The sequence below is a fragment of the Gracilinanus agilis genome, chromosome 2 (genome assembly GCF_016433145.1).
Source record: "Gracilinanus agilis isolate LMUSP501 chromosome 2, AgileGrace, whole genome shotgun sequence".
In the NCBI taxonomy this organism is placed as follows: Eukaryota; Metazoa; Chordata; class Mammalia; order Didelphimorphia; family Didelphidae; genus Gracilinanus; species Gracilinanus agilis.
In genome coordinates this window covers 303154865-303175455 of record NC_058131.1, presented here as the reverse complement: position 1 = coordinate 303175455, position 20591 = coordinate 303154865, and the positions used below count along the sequence as shown (strand labels likewise).

The 20591-nt window shown below is 43.5% G+C and overlaps 1 protein-coding gene across 1 annotated transcript in view; it reads left to right on the top strand.

Moving 5' to 3' along the window:
• Positions 1-1069: 1069 nt before the first annotated feature.
• Positions 1070-20591, top strand: part of GPT2 (glutamic--pyruvic transaminase 2) — a 54047-nt gene continuing 34525 nt past the window's right edge. The window contains exons 1-3 of the mRNA XM_044664177.1: positions 1070-1354; positions 14623-14712; positions 17968-18076. Of these exons, the coding sequence (XP_044520112.1) occupies positions 1094-1354; positions 14623-14712; positions 17968-18076 (460 nt within the window). The 5' untranslated portion in view covers positions 1070-1093. The remainder of the gene's footprint in view (positions 1355-14622; positions 14713-17967; positions 18077-20591) is intronic.

Sequence of the window (20591 nt, the reverse complement as noted above, 5' to 3'; positions counted from 1 at the left end):
TGTCAGGCTTTAGTCAATTCACCAATTATCTAAAGTGTGTGCATCCCCGAGCACCAAGTACAGTACTTTGTATACAGTAAGGCAGTAAATGTTTATTGTATTGCCTTCTCTGTCATGCCCCAGAGGCAGCCAACTTCCATTCAAATCCCTTAGAGGACAGGCGAGCACTGGGGTTTGGGCTGCCATGCGCGGTTCACATTGCTGTATAAGAAGATGATGAAACCAACTCCGAGACTGCAACAGATTCTGCACTCCCGCCCAGACAGCTAAGCATCCAGGCAGGTGTAGCTGTGAGGTGGAGAACGGGGGCGGAGCAGGATTTTCATATAAATGCACTTAAAGAACGAGGGGAAGAAAGATACATTTCTACAGCTACAAGAACCGCGTACTCCCCAGATGCTCTTTTTCCCTCTTTCCTTTTCTGTCCCTGCAGATCTAAGAACTCGGAGCAAGCCTAGAGAAGGGCGAATCTGGCTCTTTCCCTCCACGCCCCACGCCCCCCCCCAACTTCGGGTTTAACGCAGTGCATTGTGGGAACTGTAGTTTCTCCGCTATCTTGCACCTGCGCTACAAAACCCGCTCCGAGAACTACAAGTCCCAGGGAACGACGAGACGCTTTAGAGCCGGCTCCCTGACTTCTCCCGGCTGGAGTGGGAAAGAGGCTGAGAGGGCAGTCTTGTGAGTGGCTGCTGCGGGAATCGGGAGTCCGGAGCCGGGAGCCGGGAACCCGACGCGGGTGATGCTGCTGCTGCAGCCACCGTTGGTGACAGTGTCCGGGGCCAGCTAGAAGCGAGAGCGCCGGGCTTAGGCGCGGGGAGAAGGAGACAGGCATGTGGTGTCCTGCGCCGCCTCCTTTGCCAGCATCGGGTGCCCGGGCTCAGTTGCCGCGAATCGGGCGTACCGAGAGTGCCCCGGTGGCAGCGCTTGCAAACGACCCTGCTCCCCCGCCAATGAAATAACCCCTCCGCTTGGTCGGGGGGCGGGGGAGGAGGCTTCAGGGGGGGCGGCGCCCGGGGGCGGGCGGGCGGTTTGCTGATCGAGGGTTTGTTTTTGCCAGGGTACCCGACTAGTGGGGCAGAGGAGCGCCAAAGCCATGCAGCGGGCAGCGGGGCTGGTGCTGGGGCTGCGTGCCGGCTGCTGCCAGCGCTCCCCCGGCTGGGGCCGGAGCCGGGGCCGGGGATGGAGCAGCGTGGCCGCCGAGGCCTCGACGGTGCTGAAGCTGCGGCCGGAGAAGAACGGACGCGAGCGGATTCTGACGCCCGAGTCTATGAACCCTCTTGTGAAGGCGGTGGAGTATGCGGTGCGGGGGCCCATTCTGCTCAAAGCCGGAGAGATCGAGCTGGAGCTGCAGCGGGTGAGGGGGACTGGGACCTGGGAAGGGACGCCAGCTGGGGCAGTACGCTGGCATCTGTGCCCTTCCGCCGCTCCCCTCTCCCCCGGTGTATTCCTGAACTGAAGTTCATAGGGGAGAAGGGCCAAGCCTCAGAGTATTCTCCAGGTTTTAGAACTGGAAAGGATGAAAGGGTAGAAATCAAGTTCTCACTCCATAGGGTCCATTTATAGAAGAGGAAACTGAGGCCCAGAAAGAGAGAATGACTTGCCTACAGAGGAGGCACAAAGTCTTCCCAAGTGGCTGAGATCCATTAGAAACTCGGTTTTCCAAATCCAAATTCAACCTGTTTCTCATTGTCTCACCTTAACCTGGGCAGAATTGAATTCTGAGAAATTCTGTCAGTTTCCTGTGTCCACCCTGAAGATCCGCACTTAAATGACCTAAAAGTGACTTCTCAAGCCCATTCCTTACCTGACCCTCACAGGAGACCCTTAGGACAAGAGATGCCTTTTTGTTCCTTTCTCTCTTTTGTTCTGTTCTCTCTTCCCAGGAGGCAAGCTTACTTTGATCTGGAGAGGCTTCTCCCATCCAGCCACCTTACTCTTTTAGTCATCTAAGAGTTTAGAAGTTTTGGGGAGACAATTCAGGTCAAGATGGGGGGGGGGGATTAGCTAACAATCAGAGCTTTCCAAAAATAGAATGAATTGCAGTGAATTGATAGTCTTTTGGATGTCTTCATGTAGAACTTCTATGACCATTTGTTGGGGATTGTTGTAGAGGCGTCTTCTCTTGTCTAGAGGGTCTAGATGATCTTATTTGGACTTTTGAGGTCCCTTCCAACTCTTGAGGTTCTATGATTCTATGGATTTGTTGGTGAAGAATCCCTACCCCCTACTCCCCTTTCCTAATGATGGCTGGGTTTGGGTGTAGGTGGGGCTGAGAAAAGTAGGGTACTAGAATTCCTTTCTTCCCTGCCTGAGCTTGTAAGGTTTGGAACTTTGGGTTATTTTCCAAGTTTTAAATTGATGCTGTTTCCCTGCTCACAGGTTCTCTTGCCTTCTGTGTTCTTGGTCTACATAGGGTTGATTACTCTGGCCTTGGCAAATGAGCCCAACAGCTCTGCATTTCATTTTTTTTCTGTGACCAGGACAAGTTTGGGCTGTTCTGCTTGAGTTCACTGTGGTTGAAATTCAGAATAGTATCAAAAGCAGGGCCATGGCATAATGACTTTCTGTCTCTAGAGAACAATGCTAGTTAGAATAGTGAAGCAGGGGACTAATGACTTTCTGTTCCTTTCCTTTCTGATCTGGACTCTTCACCCTAAAAGTTCTCCTTGTTCTCTATTTGAGGTGTTAGTCCTTCAAGCCTCTGTAGAAAGGTGGCCTCAATAGTCTGGCCCTATTCTGTATTCTGGGCAATTCCTCTTCCAGGCATTACCAGTTGGCTCCCAACCCCACCTTAGATCAGGCAAAGATTAATGATGGTAAATCTGGTCAAGATGTGTCAGGACACTCAGTTCTGCTGAGTCAAACTAAAAGCAATTCAAAGTACACTGCTCTTCAGTTATAGTTGTCATCATCATTGTCTCCTTTCTGGTGTTTAAAGATCACTGCTGAGAAAGCTGAGTGCACAGTGAACAGATTACCAGGCCTGGACATTGGAGGACCTGGGTTCAAATCTGGTCTCAGACACTTTCTTGCATTGTGACCCTGGGCAAGTCACTTAACCCCAATTGCCTAGTCCTTGCTGCTCTTCTGTCTTAGAATTGCTACTAAGCATTAGGTAGGGATTACAATGCTTTCTGGGAAGAATTGTTTCTATTTGTTTTTAATTTCCTAAATCAGGTGTGTTCTTGGTGTTAGGAAAGGACAGAGGGGAAAAATAGGTAGTTTTTTACTGCTCTTTGTAATTTGGATAGCCAAAGACAATCCTCATTGAATATCACCTCCTAATAAATTGGACAGAGACATCACTTAACTTTTTTTGTTGGTAGTGGTTATTCCTGTCCTTGCCAAATATGATTTCACAGGTAGGTCACTCCTTGAATTTGGCAACTTCTCTGTAACTTTAATGTTGCTGAAGGTCCTGAGAGATTAAATGATTTGTCCAGGCTCAAATGACTAGCATTTGGCAGGGGTACGATTTGAATCTGGGTTTCCTGACTTTAAGTCTGATGTCTTCTATCTGTATGGCACACTGGGTTCAATGTAGGCTCTGGTCCTTGCTCTGCCAACAATTGACTATCACTGTCACCTTGTGCAATTCACATAGTCTCTATGGGCCTCAGTTTCCTAGTATCATAAATTTAGAATAGAAAGGGCCCTTAGAAGCCAGCTAGTCGAATCTTCTCAGTTTACATACAAAGGAGGAAACTGAGGTCCAAAGAAATTGTTTCTCCTACCAGTGGCTAATAGTAGACCCAGGATTTGAATATAGCTTCTCTAATGCCAAATACAGCACTCTTTCCACTGGACCAGAATTTCCTAACTTCTAAATCAGTGATTCCCAAAGTGGGTGCTACCTCCCCCTGGTGGGTGCTGCAGCCATCCAGGGGGAGCAGTGATGGCCACAAGTGCATTTATCCTTTCTATTAATTGTTATTAAAATTTTTTAATTAATTTCCAGGGGCACTAAGTAATATTTTTTTCTGGAAAGGGGGCGGCAAGCCAAAAAAGTTTGTGAACCACTGTTAAATCAAGGGAGTTGGATTCAGTGGTCTCCAATTCTCTTCTCTCACCAAGTTTCCATGAAGTGCCTAATCTGTTTAAGACAGATGGTTCTGTTCTTTTTGGAGAATTTATGGACAGATACACAATAACTTTTTACTGTAGTTTTTTCCAGGGTTTTAACTCCATCAGTTAGATTCTTCCTGATATCCAACCAATCTTGTCTTGTTTTACTTTTCCTTCCTTTCAGTCCATTTATGAATCTGGAGATAATGGGTCATTGTTAATTCTCATAAAATCTCTTCTTCATTCCCTTAAAAGCAATAATCGCATTGCTGACCTCTTATCCAGACTTAAATAGTCTCAGCTCTTTTTTTTAATTTTTTATTTTTTTTAAACCCTTACCTTCCGTCTAGGAGTCAGTACTGTGTATTGGCTCCAAGGCAGAAGAGTGGTAAGGGTAGGCAACGGGGGTCAAGTGACTTGCCCAGGGTCACACAGCTGGGAAGTGTCTGAGGCCGGATTTGAACCTAGGACCTCCAATGTCTAGGCCTGGTGATCTATTCACTGTGCCACCCAGCTGCCCCAGTCTCAGTTCTTTAACTTGTCTCTTAACTCTATTTGCAGTTATTTTTAATAATCTTTGTTGCTCTCAGAGCTCCAGTTTCTCTGAATCTGTTTTAAATTGTGACCAAAATACACTATTATAATAAGGAGGTTTACTCTTCTTAACAATGGTATATAATTGCTCATTGGAGGCAAATGATTGATGCAGAAAAGCTAGCTTTCTGTGGCAAGTCTCTCTAGGTTTCAGTTTTCCCCTCTGTAAAATAATTTAACATTTGAGTAAGGTTAATCAGAAGGTTAAATGAGTTGTCCAAGGTCCCATAGGTGACAGAGTAAGTAAGGCCTCGAAGGCAGGACTTCTTGTTCTAAGTCTAGCACTCTTTTCTCCGCACCCTAAACTATATCTGTGACTTTTCATCTAAGGATGTCCTAGGAACATTAGATATTCTCTTACTAATCAGAGAACTTTGTACTGCTCTCCAGATCTGAGTTCTTTGCAAACATCTTACAGAAGACAGTCTCTCTGTTCTTTGAAACTTGACTTTGACATCTAACTTGGACATAGAAGGCTAATTCTTATTTTTTTTTTTCAGAAAGTTAACTAGAGAAGAATGTGTCCAGAGGCCCTAGAGCCCTGAGACAGCCCTTTCTGATAGAGATGAGAAGAGTCCATGGATTGAACTTTGTCTGAAAGAGAGACTATAAGAAAAAGAGAGAGGATAAAAGAAAAGTTAACTGAATCTAAACAAGGATCATGGGAGCTAATAGTCATTGTAGCTACCCTGAGTGCAGCTGTGCTGTTACTTTATGCCAGGCTTTGTCTCTTCCCCCAGGATTAATGTAAAAGATGCCTAATAATTTTCCTTGCCACTAACCTTATACCCCTCCAAATCATCTTCTAAATTGGTATCGAAGTAATTTTCCTAAGGCAGGGCCAGAAGGCTTCTGACCATGTCACTCCCCTGCTCAAAGGCCTTCAGTAGACCTTTGTTGCCTATAGGAATAAAATTCAAACTTTCCAGCTTAATTTTAAAGCTTTTCCACAATGTCTTCAACCTACCTCTCTATGATTATTTCATATTACTGCTATCCTCTCTATTTTCCAGCCAAACTGGCCTGTTATAGTCACAGACTTAAGAGTTAGAAGGGATCTTAGAATTTATCTAATCTAACCCTTCCAATTTACAATTGAGGAAACTAAGGCCCTGAGAAATGTACTGATTTATCCAAAGACAAGAGAAGTTGGAGAACAGGTATTTCAGCTCTAGTCCTCTGACTACAATTCCAGCAATCTTTCCATAGCACCATGGTTTTGTTTTTTTTTTTTAAAGCTGTTATCCAGACTTAATATTTCCTTTACCCTTTCCACAGATTCACATAAATTCCCTTCTCCTCTTTCCCCTCCTACCCAACACATCCTCCTTTTCACCTCTGATCTACCTTCAACAATTTTGTTCACTTGTTAAGTCTTCTGTGATCATTCCCCAGCCCAGGCCCTCAGTTGTCAGTATTCTCTCTCTTATCAAATAATCTTGCATTTAATTATTTGTTTTTCATTGGATATATTCTCCCACCTGCTCTTCTTCTCCCAAGAATATGTGTGTTGAGAGCTAGGATGCCTTTATTTTAACATTTATATATGTAATATCTAGCTCATTGTTTTTGTACCATAACAGGCATTCAGTAAATGTTTGTTGAATTTGAATTGAACAATATTCTGCCTATAGTGAGTACTCAATAAATGTTGAATTGATTCCCACGATGGATCTCTTCTACCTGATGTGGTGGGGTTTTTTTGGCCATCTTAAAACATTTTTGCCCCAATGGTTGAGTCCTGGGAGCAATGTGTATAGTAATTCTTATTAAACAGGAATTTCAAAATACAAATAGAATGTTGTGAGGCACTTTCTCCTTGCAAAGCTAGACACTGGGGACGATATAGAGTTTAGGTAAGACATTTATGTCTTGAGTATGTTGATTCAAAATCAATAGGCATTTATTGAGCTCCTATATTATATACCACAAGTCTGTGATATTCCAATATATACTATGATAAGTATATTAGAGAGTTAAAAAACAAAGTGCTTTGTGAGAACTAAGAAAGAAAGCCACCAACCTGGGCTTTTTCTCTTTCTTTCCTCATTTTTTGCTCAGTGTTTATTTAGCCCATGTTGTTTCAAAGGCCCTTAAAACTAAGACTGACTTATGTTCATATGCCAGGGAGGTGAGGAGGATTAAATGTTTTTGTGAGATTTTCCTCTTCTTATTAAAATCTGAAATTTGGGCCCCCTGAAAAATAAAGACCAAATCTGGTTCTAGGCATTCAGTTTTGAAAGGAAAGTTATGAGCTCTGCTAGAGACCTTTCCAGTTCATCCTCTTCTAGTGACTTTCTTCTGAAATTGTTGGTTTTTTTCTGTTCAGTTGTATCATGACCCCATTGGGGTTTTCTTGGTCCTTATTGAATATTTTTCAAAAACTGTTTGACAAGTGCTTTTGCCATTAACTTGCCATGTGAAATTTGGACAGCTCACTTAAGGGTTGGACCTTGATTTCTTCATCTATGAACTGAAGATGACAAAACCTACCTTCTGACCCCTGAGTCATGGTTGGGAAATTAACATGACACCATGTATTTGAAGAGGCTTAGCAAAGCAGAAATCGGTCTAGAAATGCAAAGAATCATTTATCTTAGTTCAGCTTGGACTTCCCTTTCTCTTGGACAATGAGGATTAGTTAAGGCATTACATACATATCATGGCTTCCCCTTAATGTTGAAGATCACAGCTCCTTAGTCTTTGCTCCCAACTATCCTCTTTCTTCACCCCCATTCAATTGGAGCTCTTGGTAGGCTGCTGATGCAGCAGTTCCTTGAAAACTCTGGCTGCTTGCTTCTTGTTGATCAGATGTACATGTATATTTTCAGTTCCTCTTGCTTCCTCACTGGCCCGTCTGCCCTAAATTAACCCTCTTGCAGGCCTACCTCTTTCCTTAAGTTCTGGTACTTTACTCATGAAATTTGAAAGGGATATAGAAATAAAAGAATTGGTTCCCAGTTATATGTAATGCTTTGTAGTTAATAAAGCTCTTTCTTTATGGCAGTTCTCCTGAAAATCTGGGCCACTGGTCTTTTTGACCAGTCCCTTCTGAAGAAACAGCTGCTACTTACTTAAAAAAAAAACATTTTATTTTTTCCCCAGTTACATGTAAAAACAATTTTTTAACATTCTTGTTTTTAAAGTTTTAAGTTCCAAATCCTCTCCCTTTCCTCCCTCTTCCCCGAGACCGTAAGCTGCTACTTACAAAGCACTGTTCTTGCAAAAACCCCATAAGGTGGGGGCAGCTGGGTGGCTCAGTGGATTGAAAGCCAGGCCTAGAGACAGGAGGTCCTGGGTTCAAATCTGGCCTCAGAGACTTCCCAGCTGTGTGACCTGGGCAAGTCACTTGACCCCCATTGCCTACCCTTACCACTCTTCTGCCTTGGAGCCAATACACAGTATTGGAAGGTAAGGGTTTAAAAACAAACAAGCAAACAAACAAAAAAAACCCATAAGGTAGGTAGTACAGGCATAAGACCATTTTATAGAGGAGACTATTAAAGCTCATAGAGTTAAACTACTCAGTTATACAGCTAGTAAGTGTTCGAGCCAGGACTCAGACCCAGGTCTTTAACTCCTTCATCTGGCATTCTTTCTACAATCTTACCCTGTGGCTACAGATGTCACTCTTTTGGGAGCAACTGGGCCTTTGGTGGCCAGACACATCAAGGCTTCTTAGCTAGCATTGACAGAATACCTCAGCAGCTGGCCAATTTGAGCAGTCTTCTCCTGGAGACAGGGAGCTGCTGGAGTTTGGTGTATACTAGGCAATTAGACACTTGGAACCCTGATCTATAATCTCTTCTTAATAACCTGGTCAGGCTATTTCTGGATTCTGGCTTCCTGGAAAGGGGTGGGTGGAGGACTTATATAATCCAAAGCCTTATTTCTTCCCCTTGGTTTTGATTGTTGATGTTGAGTCTTCCCTTTCCCCCCCCCCCCCCCCGGACCCTGTTTCTGCTGTCCTGGGCTACATATGCACCCCTGAGCCTGACTGCCATTTTCCTCATTGTGATGAAGTTTTGTGAATGAAACCTGGTTTCCTTTGGAAGATGGGAAGTTCCAAGGGCCTGGGCTCTTGGGGTAGGGGGGATTTATGAGGTTTTTCTTACATTGACTCTTGGGTTTCTGCAGAAGCCTCAGGTTAGCTTTTTGCATTTTCCTGTCTGTGATCCTTTGGGTCAGGAGGGCTTTGGAATCAAAGCTTTTGTGTATTTGGGGGGCCAAGGGGGGTGGGGAAGAAAGAGAAGAGAGAAAACAGAGACAGTCCAAGAGACAGAGACTGAGAGAAAGGAACCAGTTCCTCTTAGTATCCTCTAAAGTAAGGCAGGTTCCTTCTTAGTATCTTGTGGATTCAGCTCCACTTTCTCCTGGGCTGTCTGCCCTGATCCAGATGTTCTTTGTTCACTGGGTGCAGCAACAACAGTGATCAGTCTACAAACATTTAATGTGTTCCTATCATATGTCTAGCATTCTGCTAGGCCTTGGGGGTATGAAAACAAAAATGAAAACCATCCCTGACCTCTAGGAACTTAGAGGAGACAACATGTACACCTATAAGCATATATAACATATATATGAAATTAGTAATTTGAGGTTGGTAGAATTAGTAACTGGTAGGAGGTGGGAATCAAGAAATTAATACAAGAGATAAATTTTGAGCTGAGCTTTAAAGGAAACTAGAGGTTTTAAGAGGTAGGGATAAGGAATACATTCTAGGAGTTAGGGTCAGTCATGGCAAAGGCCCCTAGATGGGAGGTGGAATATTGTTTGCAGGAAACAGTAAGAAGGTCAGAAAGGAAACTAGGTGTAACAAGCCAGAAAGGTAGTTTGGAGCTGAGTTGTAAAGGGCATCAAATCCCAAATAGCAGTACATATTAGAATCTAGAGATAATGGGGAGCCCTGGGAATTTATTGACCAGGAAGAAGCAGAATGAGACCTGTGCTTTAGGGGTGGCCTGAGTGCAGGACGGATCTGAGAGGGATGAACCTGGGGCCCTACTCTGGTAGTAGTAATAGTAATAATAACAACAGCCCCTTGTTTCAGACTAGCACTTTGCATTTGTCATAGCTCATTTACATCCATTAACTCTTCTGCTCTTGGCAAACAACTTGTGGCGAAGTATGGAGGGCAGAGACTATCAACCCCACTTGGCAGAAAAGGAACCTTAAGCACCAGGATTTAGAAAACCCCTTCAGGATCTTTAACAGCTAAATAATGTTCTTTTGTGAAAGATAAATTTATATTGAGAACTTTTGTTTTAACTTTGCCTAAATTTCTTTTTTTTATAATATTTAGTAACCACTATCACTAACAAAAAACATTTAACTAAACAAATGCATAAAAATTTGTGTAAAACCACAAACTCCGCATTGTTTGCAATTTGTTTAAAAAATGTAAATTACATATGTGTGGTAATATAAACATCTGCTTTTGAGTACCCTTTGGATGTTTTACTTGGACACTTTTGTGGCAATTTTTTTTTAATGTGATCATGGTATGTATGATTCTTATTCTCTTTTTGCCTCTTCATCTATTTTTCATTGCCTAAATTTCTCCCTGAATAATATTTTCTCTCTCTCTCTCTCTCTCTCTCTCTCTCTCTCTCTCTCTCTCTCTCTCTCCTTTTCCTTGCTGATTCTGTTCTGCTGATAGGGTGTTAGTTAGGAAGAGGCATATTAGACTGGATAGTGAAGGAGTAAGAGTAGGACAATGAGGTATCCTCCCAGCCTGGTAAGCTTCTATGGTTTCACCACTCTTAAATTGGGAAAGGGGAGGACTATCTGGTGAGTGCTGTGGAAGGATTTAGACCAAGTCCTGTGGCTTGGCATGTAGCACTGAAGAAGGGAAACTGTCTCTGAATGCCTGGGGCAAGATATGTGTAATTAGGAGTTGTAATCCGCTCTTGAGGTCTTGATCTTTATGTGCCAACATAAGGAGACACAAGTAGTTGTGGCCCAGGGAGAAGGGGGTGTTGAGGTACTGAGAGATGGTATGTACCTCCCCACACTGCCAGATCCCCAAGGGTTTAGTGGGAAAAGCACTCCTTCCCTTGTTGGAAAGCCAGACCTTATATTATTTGCATCTCTGTGCCTTGGTCTCTGCCTCTGCATCTGGGCAGCTTGGTATGCCCCTTCCTCCAAACATCCCCAGAAGGGCTCAAATTGTCATTTGAAAGGAACTGGGCATGCTTTTGGGGTGGGGGAAGTCTGTGGCTGACTTCCCTGCTCCTAAAACTATCGATCATTGGGCTGTCTCAAGGACACACAGAAAAGAGAAATTCAACATTCCCAAGCCCCCTACAAAGCAAGCTTTGAATCCACTGGGTGAAACTGGGAGTGAAGAAGTTGGCCAGAGGAAGAGAGCTGGGGTGGGTAAGGGGAGGCTGTTCCCAAGTGTTATTCTTATGCAGGATAATGGGCCTGCAGTAAGGTCCTACAGCTGTGTTTTGGTTGCTTCCCATCATGCCAGTGACAGGTTTGCTTCCTTCCAGTGAATATATTAATTTGGAGCCATGGAAATTTCATTCATTTGGTCATGCCTGGGGAGCCCACAGGGGTGGGCCAAGCTGACAGAAGGTCTTTGTGCCAGCAAGCCAGGCTGGTTTCCAAGGTGCTATGGGGGTGTGGGCTTAGGCTTTCTTTCTTAGAGCCTCTGCTTTGACCCACTAGTCCTGGAACATGTTGGCAGAGAAGACCGCTGGTTTGTCTTCTCATCAGTATATCACCCCCACTTCACTTCCCACCTCTTTTTTCCTAGCATCTCTGTCTTCTGGTTCTTAAACTACCCCATGAGACTGGACTCAGTTTCATTTATCTGGCTCTCTCTCCCAAGGCTGCCACCCTTTTCCCCACCTCCCCACAGGCTGGGTTTAAAATGAGAGAAAGTGGCCTAGATTATTAAGCATCTTTACTACTACTCTCTCCTTCTAGGTTTGAAGGATGAACCTATTTGGCTTCCATGTCACCTTAAAGGAAGTCTTTTGGGGAATCTTTCCCAAGTGATTTCTGGGGACCCTAAAGCAAACGTAAGCTTCAGCGAGCAGGCCCAAATTAATAAGATGAAGGTCTTGGGTTCATAGCCCTCTGCTTGAGTGAGACAGAGAATCTCAGAGCTAAGGGCAACCCCCTTTTCTAGTGGAGGTTACCTGGTTTTATTATGATGCATTAAACTTGTGTCTGTGTGATTGCTGGTGTTCTTGCTGGAGCTTTGGAGGGAGGGGGGCTGAGGCAGGGGTTATCGCCTTCCTATTAGTCAACTAGCATATATTAAGCAACTGCTTTAAGTCAGGCACTATACTAAACATTGGGCTTACAAAGAAAGGCCCAAACTGTCCCAGCTCTCACAACTGGCAATCTAAAGAGGAAGGCAATATGCAAACAGCTATTTACAAAGCAGATATAAGGAGGATAAAATTGGAAGTTTTCTCAGAGGAAAGACATTAAGATTAAGGAGGCCCAGGAAAGGCTTCTTGCAGAAAATGGGACTTTATAGCTAAATCTTGAAAGGAAGCTAGGAGGCAGAGATGGGGAGAGAGTTCCAGGCATGGGTGACAACCAGAGAATTGGAGTCAGGAGTTAGAGAGGGGAGTGACTAGAGGCTGGTACCAATGAATTACAGAGTACACATGGGGAAGGTAGAAGAAGTCTGGGAAGGTAGGAAAGACCCAGATTATGAAAGGCTTTCCAAGCCAAACAATATTATTTGATCCTGGAAGAAATAGGGAACTACTAGTCTTGATTGACTAGGGGGATGACATAGTTAGACTTGCTTTTTAGGGAGATCATTTGATAGCTGAACAAAGTGGGGACTTGGGCAGGAAGGTGGGGAGGGGGTCATTAGTGGGACTTGAAGCAGGCAGATCAACAGATAGGCTGTTTCAGTGGTCCAGATTCAAGGTGATGAGGGCCTGCACCAAGATGGTGGCAGCATCAGATGAAAGAAGGGGTCATATGAGGTGTTCCAAAGGTAGAGGCAACATGACTTGACAGCAGATTGGGTGTAGGAGATGAGAGAGTGAGGAGTTGAACACAACACTTGGTTGCCAGGCTAGGTGGTGTCCTCAACAGTAATGGGTGAGTTAGGAAGATGTCAGAGTTTGGAGGAAAAGATGATAACTTGAGTTTAAGATGTCTGTGGGACATCCAGTTAAAGATGTATAATAGGCAGCTAGAGATGTAAGATGAGAGGTTAAAGCTGAACAAATAGATCTAATAGTCATCTTTGCAGAGATGGTCCTTGAAATGGCCCCTTTATCCAGCATTGGACTGTAGGGACAACAGCTGGAAGAGACCTTATAGATTAGCTACTCCAAGCCCTTCATTTTATAGCTGGGAAAACTGAGGAAGACCTAGAGAAAATGTGACTTGCTCAAAATCATCTTGGTAGTAAGTAGCTAAGTTGAAATTTAAACCCTTAGGTCTTTTGACTTCCCGGGGCAGTGCTTTTTCCACCTTATACTGCCTTATCTCTAGAATCTAGATGATAAAGGACTAAGCCTTATCTAACCTAATTTTCCCATTGTTGAAAGTTTGCTCTGTACACAGAATTAATGATGGTATGCATATCTGTTGGATAATACAGGCAGTTTGTGAGAGTTAATAGTTGACCTGAGTTCTAATCCTGCTTTTGATATATACAGCTTGTGTGATCCTAAGCAAAGAACTTAATTTCTCAATGCCTCAAGCATCTCTTATAGTAAGTTGCTTACTTCCATTGGTAGAACATGTTTGAGCTAGAATCCTAAGCTTAAACATTTTTTTTCCTTTCCCCTTTCTGAGTCTTCATTTTGGTATTTCTGCCTGACCACACTCCCTCCCTCCTTCCACAGCCCCTACCCCTCCAAAACTACTCTTTCATAGCAATGGAGGATTGCAACCATTTTCCTTTTGCAGTTAGGAACAGAATCTTCCACTCCTGGTGTTCTCTGAGTCCTGTGTAGTTATTTCTGCTTCCTGGGAGAAGGAAGCTGTCTGGAGAATCCCAGCTATCTGCTCAGGAGGTAAAGGTGAAGCTGCCTTCATTGATAGAGATTTTGGATCAGAGTAAATGTCTCCAGAGGGCCTGTGTGACCTGATCCTTCTCTGTTCCCTATGTGTCCTTTCTTTTCTCTTCTTTGCAGTGAGAGTAGTTCTCTGGGGAGACCCAGAAACCTCAGGAACTTTCAAACCATGTGTATCTTGGTTGCTTCTGGGTGCTCTTAAGAAGTGATTATATCCCCCACAAAGCTATTACTGCAGCCTGTAAGGAATATGGATCTCCTGTGAGAATGGCATTCCATCATTTGTCTTTCTAATCTGAGCCCTAGGTTCCCTCAGTTGAGGAATGGCTGAACAAGTTTATGGCATATAAATATAATGGAAATCCATGGGGCTATAACAAATGAAGGAGTTAGTTTTAGAGAAAGATGGGAAGACTTATATGAATAGATGCAGGGTAGAGTGAACTGAGCTAGGAGAATAGTTTATATAATGACAACAATATGGTAAAGACAAACAACTTTGAAAGAATTAGGAACTCTGATTTTTCTTTACAATCTGGGTCCTACTGCTAGGTGGCTCAGTAGATTGAGAGCTAGGAGGTCCCAGGATCAAATCTGCCCTCAGACTCTCCCCTCCCCACCTCATTGCCCACCCCTTTATCACTCTTCTGCCTTAGGACCAATACACAGTATTGATTCTAGGATGGAAAGTAAGGGTTTAAAAAAAACAAACGGGGCCCTACCTACTAGAGGAGTCACAGATGTAGAGTTAGAAGGAACTTCAGAAACCACCTAGGCCAGCCTCTTCATTTTATAGATAAGGAAACTGAGGCCTGAGGAGGTTTAAGTATTTTGCCAAAGATCACACAAATATTAAGGTTTAGGTAGGATTTGGACCCAGGACCTCTGACTCTAGAATCATTGTTTTTTCCCTCTGTCCTACCAGTAACCACCTGTTAACATTATGTTCTTTCCTTAGGGTATCAAAAAGCCTTTCACTGAAGTCATAAAAGCCAATATTGGTGATGCCCACGCAATGGGCCAGCAACCAATCACTTTCCTTCGGCAGGTAAGGATTCAGGAATAAGCTATTTCTGATGGGATAAGAGAAAAACAGTGTTTTTTAATTTTCAGGGGGTGGAAATCGAGGGTTTGGATTAGGTTTATGAAAAAACAAACAAACAAACAAAAAACAACCTCTACCATGCCATAATCCATGACAACTCAATTTAGTTCTTCCTGGGAAGAAAGGAGGCACCAAATGCGGTGAAGGTTGTGGTTTTGAACTTGTTTACATCAATCATCTGCCCAACAGGAGTATCCTTCTCCAAATTCCAGCTTTGTCCTCTTGTTCTTTATCTTCCATCTCCTCCTTTTTTACCACCAAGCCCCATGTACCTTAGCTGACAGTTTTGTTGACCTTTTCAAGCAGGGACTCACCTCACATTGCTGAACTCAACTTCTGAAATTAGAATAATCTTCCATCAGGCCCTGGATAAGACTTTATGGAAGAAACAAATCTAATGCTTTGGAAGCTTGATTGGTTTAGGTCTGAAGGAGACTTAGGATCAAAGATTTAGAGCTGGAAGGGATATTAGAGGGCATGTCAGATCATCCTCTCATTTTATAGTCCCAGTAGAGGTTGGGTGACTTGTTGAAGGTCACACACATAATAAGTGGCAGTCAAGATTTGATCCCAGGTCTTCTCCATCCCAGTGCAGCACTCTTCCAGCTACCACTCTGTTTCCCTTGATGTGGCAGTACCAGTGGTAGGGGACATGATTGTAGGCTTCAAGTATGTGCCTCAGAGTCCATGGTCAGTATTATAAGGTCATGGAAGAAGAGGGGACCAGAAATGTAGTCATGGAAGGAAAAGAGATCTGGGGCATGTAGAGGGAGGGTCCTAGAGGGGGGGGGAGTTAGACTGGTCTCTTTGTCGCTCTTCAAACAACCATGCAGATCTTCAGCAGCACCACATGGGCTATATAAAAGATGAAGAAGAAAAAGCTTAGAGGCTGGGGTAAGGAGTGCTTTATTTTAAACATTCTCTCCAAATGATCCTGCTGTATTCTGCCAGGAGAGGTTATTTGTGAACTCACCTGGTCTGAGCAGGATCTGGAGCTGTCCCCAGAGAACCCTCACTTCTCACTGTGAATCTTTTTCATCTTGCCCCATAAAATACCACTAGAAAGGTGGCCTAAGACCTATTTTTGTATAAAATAATGTCCTAGTCTCATTTTTTTTTTTTTATGGACAGTTCATGAGACCAAGACAGCATTGTAAACAAGTATAGAAAACTGACCTGCCCCCACATGCCCTTTTTTCCCCTGCAGCCTGCCTGGCTTCCCCCACAGAGGGAGTCCTGGCATTGAGAACAAGTGACTTCACTGTTCTTTTCCTCCTCACTGGGCAACCACTGTTTATATTCTCTCTGGACTGGTAGGTGAGTGGCTAGCTGAGGCATGAACTAATTGTAATCATAATAATTATAGTAATAAAGAGCTTATTTTTCTCTAGCACTTAAAAGTTTACAAAATGCTTTTCCCTGCAAACCCTGTGAGATGAACTATGCGAATGTCATTGTCCCTGTTGGAAAGAAATGGTCACTGAGGCTAAACAACTCACTCAGGGTCACCCAGGAAGTGTTCAAACTATCTTGCGAACCTGGGTTCCTGTCCACGGGAAGTTTAGATCAGGGACCTCAAAATAAGTTCAAGGATCCCCAAATTTCCAAAATCACACCTGACTGAGTCTAGCTCTTTGTCTGCAATATCACATAAATGTGATGAAAGAAAATGGTTTTCTTATCCTAAGAAAAGGAAGCTGGATCCTGAAGATTTCCAATCAAATGTGGCCCACTCTTGCTAAGGTTCCAGTGGGAGTGAGTTAGGAGTGGTCCAGAAGTGAAAAACCACTGAGGGATACAGAAACTCTTCTCTCTACACCCTCTTCTCCACCCACCAACCCCACATACCTTAGCAGACTGTTCTGCTGACCTTTTCAAACAAGGTTCTGGCCTTGCTGTTGCTGGGGCAAGTTGCTGAAATCAGAATAATCCCTGATCTGAGTCCTAGAGCATGGCAAATCATTAAATAAGATTTCTCAGAAGAAACAGACAAACAAAGTAAAGTAGTGGAGGGGGCGGGAGAAGAGGGTGAGGATGGGAAGTAAAGGTTAGGAAAAAGTCAAATGGTTCATTAAGTGGACTGGAACTTAACTTGAGGGGATTTGAAATGGTTCTTCCTTAGAACAAACATTTCTGCACATATAGCCAGTATACCCAGGAGCCCAGGAAGCTTTAGAACAGACTAGTATTGTTTTAGCTTTTTTTTTTATCCAGCAAATCATTGCTGAATGCTATTTCTTCTGATTATGGCTCTTCCAAATTGGAGAGCTTTGGTTTGGAGGAGAGTGAGAGTGAGCAGGATAAGAGGAAGAGGAGATTGAGATTATGAAGGCAGATAGGGCACATCCTCTCTGACTACCCCATATTAATTAGCTTTAGTCCACCTCTGTCCACTGCCTTCTCTGGCTTCTTTGTTGAATGCCCATCAGGCTTTTGGTTTCACACTCCACCAAAATGTATGGTTTGAGCTCCTTGCTCAAGCAAGGGTTCTTAACTGTGAGGTCTTGTTTTTTTTGTTTGTTTTAAAAATGTTAAATATTTAACTATTTCAATATAATTGGTTTCCTTTATAATCCTGTGTATTTTATGCATTTAAAAACATTATGCTGAGAAGGGGTCCATAGACTTCAGATTATCCAAAGGATCCATGACACAAGGAAAGATTAAGAACTCCTAAGCCCTTTTTGCCTTCCTTGTCTCTCCACAGGAAACTCCATGAGTGGTTTCCCAGCTCCTACTGATAGAAGGAACTGTAGGATCAAACCATATTTCTCAGCTTCCCTTTTAATGCCATTCTGCCCAAGACTTAGGATGTTCAGACAGTGCCGTGGAGTTTGATGGCTTTCTGCATTTCTCTTCTTTCCGTTTCTTTCTCTGACAAAAGCATGAGATGTAATAAAAAGAGAATGTGGAACTTGAGGTCAGGAGGCATGAGTTCAGATCCTGGCTTTTGAGTTTTATTTAGCCATGTAACTTTTGGAAAAATCACTTAATCAACTGCTCCGAGCCCATTTCCTCATCTCTAAAAACAAGGATAATAATCCCTGCACTAAGAGATAGAGATAGAGATAGAGAGAGAATGAGAATATTTTCAGAGAATCATTCTTCTGCTTTGTCTCTTGGGACTTAAGAATTAAAAATCAAATGCCAGGGTTGAGGTTCTGGGAAGGAGACCCATGCACTTTTCTTCCCTTCTAGGTGGTGGCTCTGTGCACATACCCAAACTTGTTGGACAGTCCCAGCTTCCCAGAAGATGCCAAGAACCGAGCCAGGCGGATCTTAAAGGCCTGTGGGGGGAACAGCCTAGGTGAGCCCTTAAATGAGATGTGCCTGAGTTGGGGAGTGGGGAGGGCTTGCTTGTGTGTAGGGGGGAACAAAAGTGTGTAGGGTAAATTGTGCATGTTATTGATTAAAATAACAAATTCTGGGTAATGCTCCCAGGGGAAGAAAGCGGATTACTACAGTCTTGGTTATGCTCAGGTTAATTTTCTGTGTTCAAAGATAATTGTTTTAAGTAGAGTCTTTCTTAGGTTGATAAGGGCAGTTTATAGACAAAAGTATTTGTTTCATGAAGCTTTAGTTTTACCACCTGGGCAGGTTCTGTAAACAGCTTTCATTTGTTAGAGGCCCTACGGAGATTGAAGTCATTTTTAGCAGTTAGCCTTGGGAATAGGAGAGTAAACAGAAGCAGTTAACATTACTTGGCTTTGGTAATCATTCCTTCACCTCAGGAATTAGTTCTAGTGACTTTATACACACATACACACACAGATCTCCTTTTGTCCTTTTCTTCTGTTTTCCTTTTTAGGATTGAGTTTGTCTTTAGCCCCACTTAAATTTTCCATTTCACTGAGTTTGACGTTCTTCCCACCCTAGGGCTACTCTTGACCTGCTTTCTGCTGCATCCTTATTGAGAAAACCAGTCTGCAGGAGGGCCTGGGAATTCTATGTACTACAAGTAGGGGGCCAGGAATTTGGGCCCCTTGAGCTGTTGGGGTAAAAATGATATTCTCTTTCCCCTTTCCCTACTGGGAAAGAAGTAAATAACCAGCCAGCTTCTCCTTTGAAGCTGATGTCCAGCCTCTGAGGTCTTGGGAACTTGTTGTCTTCTCCTTTTTACCCTGGCCTGCTCAGAGGGGCCCCTCTTAAATGGAAGACCCTGTCTGAAACCAAAGTCTGCCCTCTCCCCTCTTGCCAAGTGTTCTCCAGCTGACTTTTTTTTTAAAGATTAAAGTAGAAGTAGCAGGCACCCAGAATCCAATTGTTCTTCCATATGCATGATATCAACTAGAACATTCAGGAAAACAGAGCTTTCTTGCTGTTTAAAAAACCTTCCCCCTTTTCATTCTTCTCATTACCTTTTATTAGTAGCTTTTTGTGTGTGTATTTGTGAAAACATACAAATTTTATTGCATCTTTTTGGGTACAGTTAGTTGGAAATAATGTTGATATTAGATTCATGACAGAGGAAAATATTTTTTAACACAAAACTTGCTTGACAAAAGCATCTCAATTCACTTTGGGTATAATTGTTCTTCCCCTTTAGATTCAAAATATTTCTCCTTTGAAGTTACAGCTGTAAACCTTTAGTAGATTCTCACAATTCAGTTTATCACTATCTAAAAGATGGAAAAGTACCCAAAGTGACCCAAAGATTGTGTGTGTCTGATTGAGGAAAGAACAAATATTTTTAAGATACAACAGGTCAGGGGTCAGCTGCATGGCTCAGTGGATTGAGAGCCAGGCCTAGAGACAGGAGGTCTTAGGTTCAAATTTGGCCTCAGATACTTCTTCGCTGTGTGACCCTGGGCAAGTCTCTTCACCCCCATTGCCCACCCTTACCACTCTTCTGCCTTGGAACCAATACATAGTATTGAGTCTAAGGCAGAAAGTAAGGGTTCAAAAAAAAAAGATACAACAGATCATAATATTTACTCTGCTGCCATAAATTCAAATCTATTTAAGACAGTAACGAATACAAATAAATTAGTAGCTTCTTTGCTCTCTGACCCTCAGGCTGGCTGGGCCTTATCTTGAAGCTCATGGTCTTAGCTGTGCCCTTATGTTTTCTCTCATTCACTTCTGTTCCTACCCCTCCTGCATTAATATGACCTCATGTGCTGATCCGGACCCCAAGCAGGGGACCAAGAGGCCCTGGGTCGTGGAAAAACTGTGCCTTCTTTTTCTCCAGTATCCCACAGGCAGCCCCGACTCCAAAGGAACTTGGTGAAGGCCAGGTTGCTCTGCGGTCAGAACTCCCTTGAGAGTCCCTGTGGAACTCCAGGGGTGCTTCTAGGGGCTCCCTCGGCCATGACTTACAAGACGTTTGTTTGTTTTTTCTCCCCTGCAGATGTGTGTTCTTGATCTGTGGAGTGGGGGATCTGCGCAGAGACATTTTTCCCAAATAGGAACACATCTGTACTCCCTTTCTGCCTACTCTCCCATCTGTCACAGCATGTCTTATACCACTTCAGGTTTTCTTACAAGGGAAACAGAAACTTGTCTTTAATTATAGAATGTAGCGAGCCACTTCTGCCCTTCCTTACTTTACAGAGGAGGATCTCAGGAAATCAGAGAGGGTCACTGGCTGGCCCAACGTCCCTAAGTGGTCAGTAACAGAAGCTACCTATGAACTAGGGTCTTCTGACCACAAACCTGCCTACTCAATCATGCTGCCCCCCTCATTCAGCAAACATCAGGGGGTGGTTGTGTAAACAGCAGCCCCTGTCGGGGGTGCTAAGGGGGTCGTGCTAATACAGAGACAAGGCCCTGCTTGCCTGTGGGGAGCTTTTAGAGAGAGAAGATAAAATACACTGGTAACT